The sequence below is a fragment of the Numida meleagris genome, chromosome 2 (assembly GCF_002078875.1).
Source record: "Numida meleagris isolate 19003 breed g44 Domestic line chromosome 2, NumMel1.0, whole genome shotgun sequence".
In the NCBI taxonomy this organism is placed as follows: Eukaryota; Metazoa; Chordata; class Aves; order Galliformes; family Numididae; genus Numida; species Numida meleagris.
The window spans coordinates 18,386,474-18,404,654 of NC_034410.1; the positions used below are offsets into that span (position 1 = coordinate 18,386,474).

Below are 18,181 nucleotides of genomic sequence, written 5' to 3' on the forward strand. Positions count from 1 at the left end.
AAGGCAGAGGGAAACTAAAAGTTTTAGGCCAATATATTATATTTATTTATGCATGATATAACTGCATTCAAGACTTGACACTAATTATGCTAGTTTATGCACTCTATCTCATACTAGAAATATTCCCTGTTTCCCTTCCTGTGAAATCAGCAAAACTTGTGGCTTCACTGCCAGATAAGCGCACTGGAAGTTACTGAAATGGGCTGAAGAATCATTCGGAGGTGTTACACTCTGAATCATGTTTTTTTTCTTTATAAATGCAGAAATTTCCTATCTCTGCCAAGCAAAGAGGATCTCAACCACATTCTGATTTGTTTCAGGGAGAGACTAACTAGAGAAACTATTCACAAATACCCCCAAGCCCTCTATCATTTCCTTGTGTCCCTCTTCCCCTCCTTTGTTTATAGAGGCAGACTTCCCTTAATCATATCTTGCCCTTGAGAAAGGATACTCTCTGAGCTCTCAACCTGCTTAACTACAAGCATGAGCAGACAAGCTAACAGTGACTCTATGGCTCTGCAACTTAGAGAATTCAGAGTTAAGTGTCCTCTACAGAGCTTTCCCCCATGATCTGATGCTGTAGTATGTGCAGATCAAGCACTTAACCATTCCAGTACCTCTCATGTTCAGACTTGGGGACCAGTTTCAGAGACAGAACATCGAATCCCTCTAAGCCTTTGTCAGATCAGCTCTGCTTTGCTGCAAAATTTTCCCATTATCACTTCACACACACATACGCACACACATAGAACCTTCAACAAAACTTTTCATGTTGTTAGATAAAGGTATGAATTATGCCTTTCTTACAAGACCCGGTGAAATGAGATCTTTGTAAAGTGTCTCAGAGTATATAGAATCATCTCTAGACAGACACTTTCTAGGCTGGTTATTTCGCTAGTTTGACCTATAAGACTTTTGCTAGTCTGACATTAGGGATATGTACAAAAGAAACATTTGGTATATTTTATATTTTGCTTTTTGTTTCAAGATTCTCTATTTTTTAACTCTGAAAGGCAAGGTTTTGGATATTTTCAATTTGATGCTCAACAATATAGGGATTGTTTTATTTAACTCTCTTTTTAGTTGTTAGGTAGATAGAATTATGCAATAAAAAGTAATTATGGAAGTAATTATCAAATATTTTTTAAACATTTAGGCCCTGTAGCTATAAGCTGTATAGTAAACCTCATAATAAAGATAAATTATTCTGCAATCAATTGTATATAATATTCAATTGTGAATAATGGGCATGAAGAAAACTGAAAATCAATTATCTCTCATCAAATATTTTCCTGTATTGAAAAAAGCAGAGGGTCTTGTGATTAAAACATGATTCGATAATTGGATGTCATAGTATCTAAACACACAGATCTTGTTAGGAAGGGAATATAAGTCCAATGCAGAAAGAGCAGAGTAAAGTTTATGAACAATCTGGATTCAAAGTGTGTGTTCCTCAATCCATACTGAAGAGAAACATATAAGTAATTATGAGACAAGATCTTATGAAATTAGCATTTTCAGGCATGTGTGCCTTCACTCAGTTGTTTCTAATCTGAAACAAGGGAATAAACTTCAGAAAAATGACTAATAATCATTTTCTGAAAATTAAATACATTTAAGATACATATAGCACCTAAAATTGTGGTAGCTCAGACTGATGACTGATTTTGAAATTTCTGGCCAATAACCATTAGCTCATTATTCTCACACATGTTTTTGTGGGTCACTGTTATTTTACTAAGTTTAATGAAGAAGTCTTAGGAACAATCTGCATTCTTCTGTGTTTTAATTATAAACATTCATCTGAGACAATTTCTGTTAAAAAGATGTCTGTGGTAAAGTCCATTTCCTTTCAGTTTGAAACAAGAGAATGCTCTGTAGTTCCTGCCCTTTGGGATCCTCTCCTCCTCCTAATCTTGGTTCTTAACTCCTTGGGGTAAACACTGATATTAGACAAGGCCTAATTCTGCTTTTGTTTGGATGTTAGTGGAAATTATTTTTGTTCTGAAGGAACTTAAGGCTAGGTCTGTCAGACACACATCCGCTGTGACACCTGAAACTACAATATGGAAAAGTCTTGAAGAAATTCTAACAGACAGAAGAATGAATCATCAATATTTAAATACTACTTTTATATGTTTCAGGGCCTACATGAGAAAACACTGAACAGCTATTCTGCTTGTGAAGATAAACTTAGACTCATGCAAGCATCAGAATATATTTCATTTGTACTAAAAAATTTGCTGGTGTAAAAATGGGAAATAAAATTTTCAAGGGAAAAAAAACCTGAGAATCACTGCACTGAAACTACACATGGCTTGGGAAGACTGAGTCAGAAATGGCTGGCAATGGGGAAAGCATCACGGGAATGAATGCTTGCTGCTTTCCCACACATCCATAAGTGGGCACTGCTGGAGGCATGTCATACCAGACAGACCTTTTTCTTGCCATGGCTAATCTGAAATTCTAAGTATACCTATCCTAAATGTTGTGACTGAAATATCACTTCCCTTGTCATGCAACTTCTTTGCAATATTAGCTCCTCTAGAAAGTAGGAAAGATCATCTGTAGGAGTAGATCATCTGTAGGGAAACAACACTGAGTTTTGTGCAATTCTGCCATGGTCAGATGACACAGAGGCAACATATCCTATCTGTGTTTACTTACTTCAGGCAGTACTATTTAGAAGTGAAAGTTCACAGAGAGATGTCAAGGAGGGGCTAGCAGGGCTAGTGGAGAACTCCACCACATGGCAGGCTGCAGCAGCAGTCAGGGATGACAGCAGTGAGTTGTACTTTCTACCAGTAGACAATCTCGATGAGCACAAATAATTTTTGCTTGGGTGATCTCTGGAAGAGAGTACTGATGGGAAATATAAAAACTTCACACTATATCAGCAGAAAAGAGTGGTCCTTGAAACGTGGTAAGACTATGTCTCATTTAGCAGTTAATTCTGAACCAAGTTCTGTGCCACTGGCAGCTTGCACTGCAGCTTTCTCCATCCATGAGCATCAGCTAGAAGTTACTACTGTAGTAAGCTGGGGACTAGTTTGATCCCCTTTGTTCAAATGTTCAGAAATATTCTTGGATGTGAAGAAACTCTCCTGGCTAATGAGGGTTGACTACTTAAAAACAAATAAAAATCTCAGCTGAGTTAGAGCTGCTGTTAATGTTTTATTGCTTAGAGCTCCCAACCAGATAAATTGTGATTGCTTCTGTTTAGAACATGTTGCCTCAGGAAAGCCAAAGTAATTAAAGAACAGCTGAAAAATAATAATGCAGTGAGAGGAAAAAAATATTCAGGAGCAAAGTTATCTTCTGAAAGAAAGAACATTACAGAAAGCCTGTATTGCAGATAGACACACTTTTCTTTGAGCTGAGTCTTTGAATAAACATGAGGAGCAAAAATCAAAGTAGGCCTGGTGGTGGAGTAGGTAAACTTTCCCACCGTTTCTGTTAAAGCAAAATGTTCTTGCTCAAATATCTGCAAGAATGGCATACTGAACTTTCTTTTTACAGGGCAGTGATTTTTTACTACTTGCAGGTAATATTTTCAAATTTTACTGTCTCATTTTTTAAGTTATCAGTGAAAAGTAGCATTTTGTCCTGGGCAGTTACTCTTTGTCAGGCATTTGATTAAAATGTCAGAGTTCCGTTCTTTTCCCTAAATAACTAGGGTTTATTTAATTATGCAGATTTTCGGTAGTTCTTTTGCTTCTTTGCAAGCACAGAATGGGTGTACCCAGCCTAGGGTACACCCTAGTCCTAGGACAGGACTTTTCATAAAACAATACAAAACTGCTAGAGAAACAGAAAGTCGGAACACATGTAAGTAATAGTATCTAGATATTATTTCTGGTCCGTGGGGGAGATGATACATCAAGTCACAAACTCATCAGGAGATTGCCTTCAATTTTCTTTAAAATAGGGGAGAAATACACACCTGGGACAAAAGAAAAAGTGACTTTAACACTGGAGGAGGCCAAACAGATGGATAGTAGAAGGAACTGGAAGAATTGTCAGGGTGCATATATGGCTGCGGACTGGTTGGCGGAGGTAGAGAATGTGTGGGGAATATGGAATTAGGATGCCTGAAAGTGCATGACAGGCTTAGTGAGGAGCTGAAGTTGGATTAATAGAATTTGGAACTGTGGAAGCATTAGGAGAATGAGTCTAGGATATGGAATGTAAGCTGTAGGTTACATATGGAGGTATAGAGAAAATGCCATAAGGATAGAAGGCTTTGGACTGAAATGAGTGGAAGATGATTTTCAGCAGAGTATGGAAGAGAGATGTGATGTGACAAGAACTAAAAACCATGACAAAGTCTTCTTCCTTCAACCAGTGTTTTGAAATGATATTTTTCGTTATCATTAAATGCTAATTCCTTTATCTGAATACATACTTGTTCATGATAAATTATCGAAGTTCCATAAAAATTAGAAAATTGATTTCTATACGCTATTGGAATAGAAACCAAAGACTTCTTGTTAATCCCATGTACTCAAAATATATCATTTCAAAATTTATCTTTCTATCATGCTATATTACGCATGAAAATGACTAAATATATCTTAAGGTATAATTAAAAAGGTTATTAACATGACAGGAGTAGAGCAAGCACTTGTTCATGTACATGGTTTGTAGTTCATTATAATACATTCCAAAACAGTATTTTCTTTAGCTTACTGGTTGGAAAATCAATTTTTTTTTCAGACTGAGAAAATGCCACCTACTTGAATATGTATTTCACTTCAAGTTTTAATCTCTGTGGGATTAGTTCTCTAAGGAACTGCTTAATCATCAAAATTAACAAAACAGTGCATTGAATAGATTTACAACTAATTCATAAACAGTATGAATAATAAGAGCAGTATAGATTTCTATCTATTTAAGAACATTTTTATAACAACTGCATTGGAATTTGTTTAGCCATAATCTTTCCCAGTTGCTCCTTACGAATGAAAATCTACATAGAAATCTTAGAATATGGAATGGTTTATATTCTTGTCAGAATTTCTATTTGCACATATATTTTAATATTTTTTCCTGATAATATATCAGATGTGGTATTTAATTTGCTGAGGAAATCACCAACTTTCTTACAGAATACATATGGCTTTATAAGGTATAGAATTTAACTTGTTTTCTTTACAGAGTTCAATTCACTTAGTTTGCATAGCAGAAGCCAGATTATACATATCTGAGATGTTCAATGAAATATGCAATACCACGGTTTTCCTCTTCACTCTGAAAATAAAACAGTACTGTAAATATTTTTGTAATAACATACCTCCATCCATACATTCTGGGGTGAAAGAAATGTCATCAAGAGCAAATTCTGTGGGTTCACTCTGCCCCACTTCAACTTCAAAGGCAACTCTGAAGGGAGTATTACTGGAGAGGACCACATTTGCATACATCCATTTGTTTTCTTCATTTCTGCTAGAAGACCACATAAGAATATCCATTCCATGTTCTTCAACTGAGTATACCTGTTGGCCAAGAAGTCCAGGAGATGTAATTGACAGTGTTGAAGAAGAGACAGAGGGACATGACTAGCCAGAGTAACATAAGCTTCTCGGTGAGGAACAAAAGTATTAAATACTTTTGCTCATTCTAACTCAGCTGCAAGTAAAAAGCTACTCTGAAAGCAAAATAAAATAAAAAGAATTGCTAATAGAATCACTATGTGGAACAATAGACTGTCTCATCATACAGAAGCTAAGGAGTAAAAACCTAACTTAAATTTCATCTAAACACTTGAAGAAAAGACTTAGAAGGTTCATAAGCTATCCTTTCATTCCTGAAAAGTGTCCTTCTCAACGTTGTTAGATGGGGTTGAAGATTTTAGAGACATAGATGATAGGCTCAGTATTCAGATGTAAAGTCTCTAATTTGGTACAAGTAATTTATGCTGTGTTTCATGTTAAGTTAACCCAAACATATTTAGCAACTATAAAACTAAAGAAAATCAGTGTAAGAAATAGGAATGATGACAAATGAATTCACAAGTAAACACCTGGTGAATTAATGTCATGCACAGGATTCTGGAAATTATGCAGGTAGCTGCATTTCTCCCTCAGGTGTTCAAAATCCTCATACAATTTAAACCAGAGTCAGAAATAACGAAAAAGAGCTGGAGCAATGAAAGTCAGCATATTCCAACCATTCTAGCTGAGAGTTATCGCTTTAAGAGCTTTTAATTGTTATTAAATTATTTATAATTAATAATTAAATAATTGTTATTCTCTCCTCCTTACTTTCAACACCATCATTCTCTTAAGTTTTTCATCTAATTATTCATTAGTTGACCTGGTGATTCATGTTCCTACTTTAGAATCTCAGTTTAACAATGGAATATGAAAAGAGTCCCTCAAAATCTGAGACTCAAGAAAGTTATAAATTTTAATCCATACTAATGGTATGTGTAATTAATGTCTTTGACTTTCCCAGCCAGCTTGGTGAGATAAACAAGATAAAAACCCAAACCACATACTTTACAGAAGTTACTGTATTGACCAAAATATATGTAATGACCGAACATTCTTGTATTATTTCTGTTCTGGAGGAGAGGAGAAGCAAGAGGACTATCATAAAATAATCCAAATTAGTACCTAACTTAGCCAAATTTGTTGTTGTATTATAGTACTCTATAACAGCAGTTTCCACCACCAGTCTTCCAAAAAGCTAAAAAGCATGCTGGGCAACACTGAGAAGTTTTGAGTGTGCTGGCAGCCCGGAAGGCCAACTATGTTCTGGGATGCATTAAAAGAGGAGTGGCCAGCAAGGAGAGGGAGGTGGTGGTCCCCCTCTACTCAGCTCTTGTGAGGCCCCATATGGATGGAGTACTGTGTCCAAGCCTGGGGGCCTCAGCACAAGAAAGACACAGAGCTCTCGGAACAAGTTCAGAGGAGGGCGACTAAGATGATCAGAGGGCTGGAGCACCTCTCCTATGAGGAAAGGTTGAGGGAACTGGGCTTGTTTAGATTGGAGAAGAGAAGGCTCCAGGGAGACCTCACTGTGGCCTTCCAATACTTGAAGGGAGCGTATAAACAGGAGGGGGAACGATTGTTCACGAGGGTGGATAGCGATAGGACAAGGGGGAATGGCTTTAAACTGAGACAGGGGAGATGTAGGTTAGATACTAGGAGGAAGTTTTTCACACAGAGGGTGGTGACGCACTGGAACAGGTTGCCCAGGGGGGTTGTGGATGCCCCGTCCCTGGAGGTGTTCAAGGCCAGGCTGGACATGGCTCTAGACAGCCTGGTCTAGCGGCTGGTGACCCTGCACTCAGCAGGGGGGCTGAAACTCGATGACCTTTGAGGTCCTTTTCAACCCAGGCCATTCTATGATTGTATGATGATTCTATGAAAAAATATCTGAATGAACCCATTAAAAAATGAAAAAAAAACCTATTTGCATTCACACTATCAGGTTGTAAGTCCTTAATAAGCTGATTCTCCCAATTCGAATAACTGCAGGTGAAGTCAGGACTATGTTACAACTTCCGTATGTATCGCAGGGACCATTCACTGTTTCACCAATCATGAAATATTACAGTCTTATTACTCTAAATCTTTACAACGCAACAGTATTTGTATGGTTTTAGCTATTACTGTGTCATGCAGGTGTCATGCAGTGGTATTTTCTATTTTTTGAAGGCTAATACTGAGATAGCAAAATTGCTTTTAGTACACCAAATTGAAAAGTCTCACAGATGAACAAATACCTGTTGTGGGAGGAATCAAACACCTTTGAAAACAATAATAGAGTCTCTTATAATTAGGCATTTGAAGACTGTCTTATGGTTTAAAATCAGATGTTTCTTTGTATGTCTTATCATCAGGTTGATAGGAGAGGTTTTTCGAAGCATGCTACCTGCTTGAGCAGTTCTATGTACAGAAAACATACATAATGTCCACACAGAGATTGATCTCAAATGGAATGCAGACTGCTGTGTATGCACAAGCCAGCCTAGCAGATCTTGCTCAATATGAGAACTAAATTCATCCTGAAACCTACTTTAAATGGCCAGTGGGCCTGGGGGGCAGCAAGTCAAACAAGGTCTAGAATACACATTTTGATGACATCTGCTTCTGCCTGCATGATGCGAGGTTAATTTCATATCCTTTATATTTCCTTTCTTTGAGATATGTATTAGATTTGCCACATAGTAAGGGCATGCAAATACTTGATTATTATGGATTAGTTAATATGCCATGTTAATTTATGTGACCATATCTCTTGTTAGATTTCACTTGAGTTTAAAACTGGTACGTGGTTTGTCGTAACACGGACACAGGTAATCTGTGGAAACTGGTAGATTTTAGTATAAATCTCTGAACTGGTAGATAGGAAATCTTAGATGAGCTCCCATCTCCATTCTACTTTTCACATACACTCTTGGGGAAATACTTAAATCCCACTTTCTTCTGCAATACTCCTGAATGTATTTACTTCACTTCCTCAAGTCTTTATCTATGCACTACTTCATCAAGAAAGAGGCTATCTTCTCTGTTTGCCTCTTAAAAATTTCAGCTGAAATTTCTGAAGAAAATATGTAATTTAAAATACATAGTAAATCAGATGAGATTACAATGGAGTTCAGAAAAATGGTGTCTGTTTCTTTAGCTTGGGATATAGATCTCTCAGAGATTATGCCCACAGAAAGTAAAAGATGTCATGGTGTATCCTTCAAGGTTACTTTTGTCTCTGAAGTTTGAAGCACTTTCTGAAAGTATATTTAGCATACACAAGATTTTTACTTTTCAGAAGGATACACATAGTGCAATTGCTGAGTAAGGCTGACAGAATGAAACAAGAGAATAATCCTCAGTTTCTGTTCAGCAGTGCTGGGTTAGTACATCTGTAAACATATGCAGCACATGAATGGCAGAGAAAATTCTCACAGATATGAGCTCTCTAATACCCTGGAAAGTCACAGCTCTGTGATGCTTATTGTCTTCAGAGACTTTCCAACACCTCCCAATACAGCAACCTATGAATTGTGCACAAATTAGCCAATATAAGGCCTGAAAGAGGAAAAATCTAGAAAGATGAATCCCACTCAACCAAATAACAACAATAACAACAAATCAGCACCTTCAGCAAAAATCCTGTTGAATAACTGTCTTCCAGGCTGTGGAGAATGTGCTCAGTCTAGTTGTAGGCTAAATTCTATCATTTTAATTTTGATGTATCAAGCATATTGTGCACTAACTAGTCAGTTTGTACTGACACACTTTCTAGAGTTCACACACAATCTAAATCACAAAGAATGGGAATCAGCAGAAATAGAGCTATCACTTCATTTACTGTGGAGTTAAAAGCTGAAGACTGAAAATATCTCAGTACACATTTCATGGAGACTTTAAGAAGAATGTAGCATGATAATCTCCGTGAGGCAAATGCATGAGTGAAGCTATTATAATTGTTACTTGGTCTTTCTCCAAGGTGCCTTTGCCAGCTGGTTCATTTATAGTCACATTTATATGTGAACAGCATTCTTTCACAAATCCTATTCCCCTGCTTTAAAATCATGACTCAGTTTTAATTCTCCACAGCATGTTCTGTGTGCTAGAGACTCCTGAATTCATCTTTTTCAGCTTCTTTTTCATTTTGGGGGTGGTGAAAGTGCATGCAGGTCACAAAATATAAGCTGTAATTTTCTACTTAGTCATCAGCAGTTAGAACTCATGTGGCTATCTCATACCTTCATGCTGACTCTTCAAGACAGCAAATTAACATCTGGATCATCCCTGACTCTAGCAGTTGCTATACTGGAAGGTACTATGTTCCATCTAGAAGGTTAATTAGTTGTCTAATAACCACGGTGTCAAAGTAGCTTTGAAGGATGTGTTCTCCCCATGTTCCCACCGTACTCTCTTAAATCACCAGCCTGGAAAGCAGGAGAATCTTGAGAAAGACAACATATTCTAGGCACCAGATACATGTGGCTGTTGAGAAAATGTCCCACTGACTCAAGTGAATAAAGATACTAAGTTTTCTGCTCTATTTCTTTACAAGCATGTCTTCCAACTCTTCTTGTTCCTTGGCAGTCATCACTGCATACCTTTCTTGGAACTACAGGAGCTATAGGAACATTGAAATTGTTTCTCTAAGGTCCAAGAACAGATTAGAAAAATTGAATCAGCATTTATTGTTACATTGGAAAAGCACTTGAAAAAGTGGTGCCTCTTTTCTCTTTATTTCCTTAAACATGAGTTTGAAGCAATAAAAATACAGCCAGTTTTAGTAAAATTGAGCCATCCTACACAAAAATTTATTGCACCTCACTTCCTTTAGTATGAACAAATATCAAGACAGAAGACTGATATATTAGAATTGTACTATCACTTCGGGAATTAACATTGACTTTAATTCTCAATTGTATGACAAACTCCTGAAATAAACTAGCAAAAGCATGCTGCAGCTTAATGAAAGCAGAATGCTCTGTGTCTCTCTGACAGATGAGCAATAGGGTCGCCAATAGAATGCAATGGATGTTAAAATAACCTTGATTTCTTGCTGAAATGTCTCTACTGCTTCATTAAATACAACTAAATAGTTATAAAAATGTTAAGAGAAATGTATTTTTTAAATTTACATTTGCAGAATTTACACAATAAAAATTGTATATAGTTAGATTTATTCTTTTTCAGAGTATATTAATTAATATATCAGACCAGTCCTGTATTTAATCCTGAATAAATCAACTCTCAAAGTCCATTGCCAATTACTTCTAAGAAAAGCTTATGCTTTGTACTAAATCATTATGAACTAATTTTCTTCTCTTGTTGGCTAGTAGTTTACTGATGTCAACTACTAAGTACTCTGATCTTTTTAAAATAACATTCATTCTATCTTAATGCAAGATTTCTTGTGAATATTGTATCCTTTTTAATGTTAATAATAATAATACCCTATGCTTTTGTTTCTCTCTAAAAAACTACAAAGTTTATGGTAATACAAATCTGTCAGTGAAATGTGTATTCTGAATAAGAAGAGAAGGTACTTTTAATTTTTCTTTCTCTAATTTCAATGAACGTTCCCTTTGTTGTGTAAAAATAGAATTATTCCCATAACATTTTTTCTTGCTTTACATTATTTTGTGTAGCTCTACCACATCTACTTATATTGAGACATCCTTCATTTTTTATCTTCCTTTTTACAGAGTTGGTCATTTTAATCATTCATCTCTGCATATATTCTCTTCCTGTAATCTTTTCTTTTAAGGCAGATCTGACAAGAATGTTGCAGAAAGCTGTATTTCAGATAATACCTGTAATATCAGCTGTTGTAGTGACATTATATTCTAACACATCATTCAAACTTCCTATTACAATTTGACTTTTTTCATCTCCACTGCCTGAGCAAAAATCTTCAATGAGTTCTTGCTTTTTTGTCATTTTTTCCCTTTTCTCTCTTTTTTCTTTTTTTTTTAAATCTTTTTGACTTTTTTTTATTATTATTTAACTGATTGCAGTGCCTTTTTATTCCTGATATTTTTTTATGTATTTCTACATAAAAAGCAATGCAGCTGATAGGAAAACTTATTTGTGTGCTGGATTAAGAAAATTCTTCATTGATCTCTTTCTGAAATCGAAGCTAATCAAAGTTAACTAGTTTGTTTGAAAGGGGTTTAAGGAAAAAAAAAAGGAAAAAGTAAAGCAGACTGGCTGGCTGGCTGCCTAAACACACATAGGACTAATACATCCTTTTATTTACTAATTCTAAGTGTTCTGTAATGCTTGAAAAACTTCAGTTTAGAAACTCCTTTAAAAACTCTTGTCTACATTCTTGCATACTGAATTTGAAACAAATCTTTTATGGATAATCTCAGAGCATTTCCGTTACCAGCAGCTCCAAAAGATAATCGTTGTTTGCTTTTTACTTCAATTTAATCTGGAACTGCTCTTGACCTTTACCTACAGTCCTATTTTCTTAATCTGAATGTGCAAAGTTTGAGTATATGAAGTGATAAATAATGTAAACTGAGAAGAATGGGTTTGAAGGCATGGTGTAGCATTTTAAAAGTTATATTTAAATAATAAAATTACAAGCTTGTTGTATAAAAACTTCTAAAAAAATTATGATGAATTATCACAGAATCAGAGATTCACAAAATCATAGGGGGCGGAAGGGACATTTGGAGATCACCTAGTCCAGCTACCTGCTGAAGTAGGTTCTCTAGAGTAGGAAGAGTACACAGAGTATACAGGAAAGCAGGTTTTGATATTGTCTGATAGTGAAATAGGCAATGTTAATTCCTGTATATGTAGTAAAGGGACTTCAAGTGAAACTAAGACTAGAACAAAATCATTACTGTTAAAGTCAACAGAAAATTTTTGAATATTGGTTTGATGACAGTGAAGTTGAGGTGAAGTACAGCTAATAGTCTCTGAGATTTAGATCACTTCAGACAGAGAAATTCAAATACTACTAGTGAATTATTACTATGGCATGATTTAGTGGAAGTGCTTTTTCTCTTACCTTTAAGACTCCTGTTTGCCTAGAAGCAAACATCCAGAACCAGAACCGAACTCTGCAGACTCCAAGGCTGGCTGGGAAGAATTTGGTAGTGAATATCCTTGCTCTACTTCCTTCCACCTGGGCAGTTGAATTTACATACAAAAAATGCTGTCCTCTACCTTAATAAAAAGATTAAAAACACTTACAGTTTTTCAGTACTACTGTATGCTTTAGAGGATAATCATTTTTACCCCCTCAGGTGCTGTTATCTTTTACTCCATGCATGTATACCCAGACTTGGTAATACAGAGATGTTAAACCTTTGCCTATTTCTGTTTATTACATACAATATTAATATAACATTCCACAGACCTCACTCTGCCTTTTTATCCTTGTGTAGATACTTGATTCATAAATATGAATAAAGAATTATGACTAATAAATTGAAATCATGTTGCAAACACCGATGCTCATTCACAGATGCTAAAAAGGTCAGTAAGGAGGAGCTTCTGCATATGAACTCCAGCATTACTCTCCCAAACTACTCAGCTCTTCTTTGATAGTATTCAGAAAGTCAGCCAATCAAGTATTTCTGTTCTTAAATTACATAAATGTAGGAAATAATGGAATGTGTTGGTACACAAAACTAGTAAGTGTACTTACAAAAGTTTACAGGCCTTAGAGATCATTAGTTCAGAGAGAGAAATATTTAGGTTGGATACCAGTCAAAGGAAACCCAGAATTTGGATAATTTGTAATCAGTAGTGGCTATCAAGGAAATAATTTGTTTCTATTGTTGTCTATGAAGAAATCATTTTTGAAATGATTTTCAGATGGATTTATCTAGGTATCATGTCTTGCTTCAAATTTTTTTAGAAAACTAATTTTCTCAGTTTAGAAAAAAATATTTGAAAAAATGTAATTACATAGATATACCATATTATTCATAAATAGAATGATTCCAAATATTTGCATACTAAGGAATAAACTGTGAAAACAGGGTGTCTGCCTCCTTGATAAATAAAATATGATATATGGCAAAATTATATACACAATAAGCAGAGAAGTTAAATAAATCTGCTTTTCCAGGGGTTGAAGTCTGTGAGGTTGAAATGTTCTGCACTTGAACAGCTAAATCCTTTGAGTGTTTAAATAGCTCATGGATACTGTGGTAAAAGGTTGAAAGTGTCTTGTTTTTGAACAAGAAAAAAAATAGTATGATGTGGAAATTTATGTAAATGACAGTTTTTAAAAGTGAAACCTGAATACGCTGCACTGTGACCAGATTGCATAATCTTAGACAGTTGAAACATAGTTGTTATTTATCACTAAATGGTTTTGTATTTAAATCACAGGGTTTATCTTCTCCCAGAGACTGTACTAATGCGGTAAGTTAGTTCTGTTAAACTCATGTAAAATTTTCAGAAATTAACATTCTGAATAGATTGACATATTTCTGGACATTACAGGGAGTCAGTGTCTAGTCTGTTGGCAATTCTGACAAGTGATTCCTTTTCATTATAGCTAATGTGTAAATTTATTGCCCTCTTCATATACAAGTAAATTACAAAAACAGGCAATTTTGTAAAAACATTTGTTGTAATTCTGTTTTCCTTTATCTCCTCTTTTTATTAACTTTATTTTTCTTATGATTGCTAGGTAACTTCAAAGATGCAAAGATCAATCAATTAAATTTAAGGAACTGGAATAGAAAAACATACTAAATCTCACTGAAGAGCTGAGGGCTTATGTTTCTTTTATCATCATAGTGCATCAAAGGAAGAGCAAGAAAGCAAGTCAGACTGCTGATTTGTAGGGAACACCTTGCCTGGGATAGGTGTATTAGTTCTATCTCTGTCTGTTCTGTCCGTTTGAACTTCCTATGAACTTCCACATTTAAAGCCAGTGGCAACACAGACTAGTATAGATATGTGCTCCTTCTAAAATGACAAACTGTGATGAGTAGCAGTTAAGCATTTTCCTCATGATTTGCCTAGTAGTTCCTGTAGCAGGTGTAGTAGGATCTGGTAACTGAAAAGGAAAGATTAATGTGTAGGACAGAAATGTCTGCAGCTACCTGCTGATGTCTTTGTTCAGTTTGGAATATGAAACACCGAAAGAATTGAAAACATGGAGCTCATACTGATTAAAAATTCAGAAGAAAAACTGTAGAGGTTGTGACACTTGTACATTGAGTATAAACAATTCTTCTCTCATAAGATAAAAATTACAATAGGATTCCTAACCATTAAATTTTCTACAACAGAATGAAGCAATTCTGAACTAGAGATTGGGATATTTATGGTGGAAATTAAATTTCCATCCAAGTTTATAATATATATAAAATATAATGTAGTATAATAGTATAATAGATATATATTTAATTACAACTTCGTTTCTATATAACGCGGATAACTGTAATGATCTATCAGTATGTTTTGTCCTGCTGGCATTCTGCTCATAGTCTGGCTGTGTCATCTCATAGGACATGCTAACAGAGGAAATACTTCTCTCTTAAGATTTCAGTCAAGTCAATATCAAGCAGAAAAGTTAAGACCTTACTTATGAACCTGAAGCATTTCACATGCATCCACACAGACTCCTCCTCAGCAGCTCTTTAAGGACCAGTGAATGATTGCATGTTTTCCTGGAGTTCATTAAGACTACAAGAGTACTCCAGGAGAAGTAGATTATTTGAAACATTGACAATATTAATATCAATAACTTAGTAATATATGATTACTGACAAATATATCCTCTTTTTTGGTATTAAAATACTAATATCTGTATCTCTTTAAAAGTTTTCAAATAAATTCTTAATTAAATATTTTGTTGCAGACTTGTAAAAATATACTGCTTTTGTAGAAGTATGTTGTATTGTTTTAAAAGAGTTCTGTTGTATCCCAGATGGATACCTGGTGTATGGTCTGTATCAGGACTCATTTGTCCAGTGACACTGCCACTGCTAACATTCCAGTCAAAATCATCCCAAGGGTCTTGTGTTAATCCACATACAGTGGTCCATTCTTGCTCTTGTGTTTCAAAGTTACAACTTCCAGGAATACTTGTGTAGTAACCTGAAAATATAGAAAGTAGTAAATTATCATCTCAGTTATACAAGAATGTAATGGACATACTGAATATGTTAACGGAGAGGATTCTGTTTTGCTAATGCCATGATTACCTGTTCTCCCATAAGCTGACATAAATAAGATGTTAATGACGAGAAACAAACAAAACAAACAACAAGGTCAACAACAAAACACAAAACCTACCATCCATTTCTTCCTGGACAAGCATAAACAGACTTTAATGTTGTTGAAGACATATGCTCAGGTAAATCTTGAGGACAAATGGATAATGTCACCAATTTTAGCTGTTATTTAAGATTAATAAACAGAATGATTTCCAGCAAAATTTGAAGTAAAACTGAACTCCAGCCCAGTGGTGATTTTCATGAACATATTGGATTGCTCTTGTGACTGTTATGTGTGAAGGCAGCCTTATGATGAGAGAGAAGTTCTAGTCATTAAGACACTGGACTGAATTAAGAAGATCTTTGTTAAAGTTCCTGTTTCTAGATCTCTTATTTTTCAAGTGACTTTTGAAGAACAATTAGCCAACAAAATTGTACAAATGCTGTGGAAGAGACTATTCAAACGCTATCAGGCACTCTACTTTTGCTTCTAAAGATCTTTTCCTTAGTTACAATTGTTCTTTGATTACTATACCCAAGATTTGAATTTTTCAAGAGCAAATTTTTATATTTTTTCAGGTTAGAATTTGAGCAGGGGCAGCTACCTGACTGCAAAATGAGAGCACATACTTTGGCTGTAAAAGACTCTGGGGGAAGGTTCCAAATTATCAACTGTCACAGCCAGTTGTGCATTTTAGAAGCAAGTCTGGCTGTAACTATTTCAGAACTCCAAATAGATTTGAAGAATTAGAGTGTATCAGAGTTCTTGATATAGAACTATACTACAACATTAAAATACAATATTTATCATTGTATAGATATAACAGATTTAGAAAAAAATGCATAAAAAGAGTAGGTTTAATTAACTTTTAGCAATCTGATGGGCTATTTTTCCTATTTTCTGCTTTGATGCTATAAGAAAAAAAAGTTGCCATTCTTCTTTGCAAACATAACTTATCATTGTCATAAATCTGTTTCGTACGACCAAGATCTGCACAAAGGGTTATCCCTTTGGTCTCGCTTTTCAGTAAAAATTTGTCACTGCATTTAAATGTCTAGGATGAAAAATGAATAATTTTGATCAAACCTTTATCTCACTGGATGCTAGAGGAAGGATCTGTACTGTTCTGTAGTGTACTGAACTCTTACTAAGCATCTATCATGAGGAAAGGCTGAGAGAGCGGGGACTTTTCAGCCCAAGGAAGAGTGGCACAGTAGGTGTCAGCATGTATAAATACTTGCTGTGAGAATGTAAAGAAAACAAAGCCAGACTCTTCTCAGTGGTGCCCCATGTCAGGACAAGGTGCAATGGGAACAAATTAAAAAACAGGAAATCTTCTTTAAAGATAAAAAAATATATATACTTGTTAAATGTCAAGCACTGGCTCAGATTGCCTACACAAGTTGTGGAGTCTCCACTTTTGGAGACGTAATTTCTAAAATATGTCTAAACCTATTATAAACATCACTTTCACATCCCTGGACAAATTCTTCTAGTGTACACTATTTTGAGCAGGAGGTTTGACTAGATCTGCAGAAGTGCTTTCCAACCTCAGTCATTCTGTTAGTGCTGTTTGCAGATTGGCCTTTGGGAATTGTGAAAGGAATACACAAATACAGGGAGCGACAACATTGACACTGCATTACAAACTTAATGGAAACTCACTAAAGCATAGCTTTACCACTAAATAGCCTTTCATCCAGTTAGGGCAAAGGAGGGAACCCATTAATCACAACAGCAAGAACAATTTTCTCATACAGTTCTAACAAGATCAAAGTACAAATGTATTTAGAATTTATACTATTCATAGTAGATTGCCTGACTTCAGGAGTTTTGCCCTAATATCTTTAACAGTACTTTCTGAATGCAATTATTAATAAATATTTATGAACAATATTTACAGCGTTGATGCAATCTCCTGAATTATTTTTTATTTTAGGGATAAACAGAACCTACTTAGAAGCCATCAGATGATTGTTCCATTTATCTGAAAAATTGCTTTCATTTCAATAATTCAAGCGCTTCCCTAGTTGGTTCATCAATGCTAAGGTTTGCTATTAATCAAACCTGGGTGTATAATTGAGTGCAGTTCATGAAAATTGAAACTGCTTTCATGTGTGCTTTTTTCACCTCAGTACTTCCAAAGGGTTATCGAAAGAGAATGGAAATTTTGCTAGATTGCCTGACTGAATGGAACAAGGCATAGAGAAAGTAATTTCCGTGAGGTTTTTTTTTTTTTTTTTTTTTTAAAGACTCTATCAGGCTACATGGATACAATTCATTTTATCCAGATTCTGTTGTAAATCCTGCACAGAGGAATTGCTCTTGAGTAGATTGTGGCCCACTGGCTTATTTGGAGTTATAGTGGTACAAAACTATAGTAGAATGTGAAATGAGATTGGACCTTGAGCTCTGAGAAAAGGAGAAAATAGCAGACAAATGTATCCATAACCATTTCTGCATGGTGGCAGGTTTGAGCAAGCAGATCTCTCTCTTGCGGCTATTCTGCT

At 35.3% G+C, this 18,181-nt stretch overlaps 1 protein-coding gene across 1 annotated transcript in view; it reads right to left on the bottom strand.

Annotated features, from left to right (window-relative positions):
• MALRD1 (MAM and LDL receptor class A domain containing 1) overlaps positions 1-18,181 on the bottom strand; it is a 223,310-nt gene that overhangs the window by 55,570 nt on the left and 149,559 nt on the right. The window contains exons 30-32 of the mRNA XM_021388959.1: positions 15,390-15,551; positions 12,496-12,653; positions 5,294-5,495 (exon numbers count right to left, since the gene is read on the bottom strand). Of these exons, the coding sequence (XP_021244634.1) occupies positions 5,294-5,495; positions 12,496-12,653; positions 15,390-15,551 (522 nt within the window). The remainder of the gene's footprint in view (positions 1-5,293; positions 5,496-12,495; positions 12,654-15,389; positions 15,552-18,181) is intronic.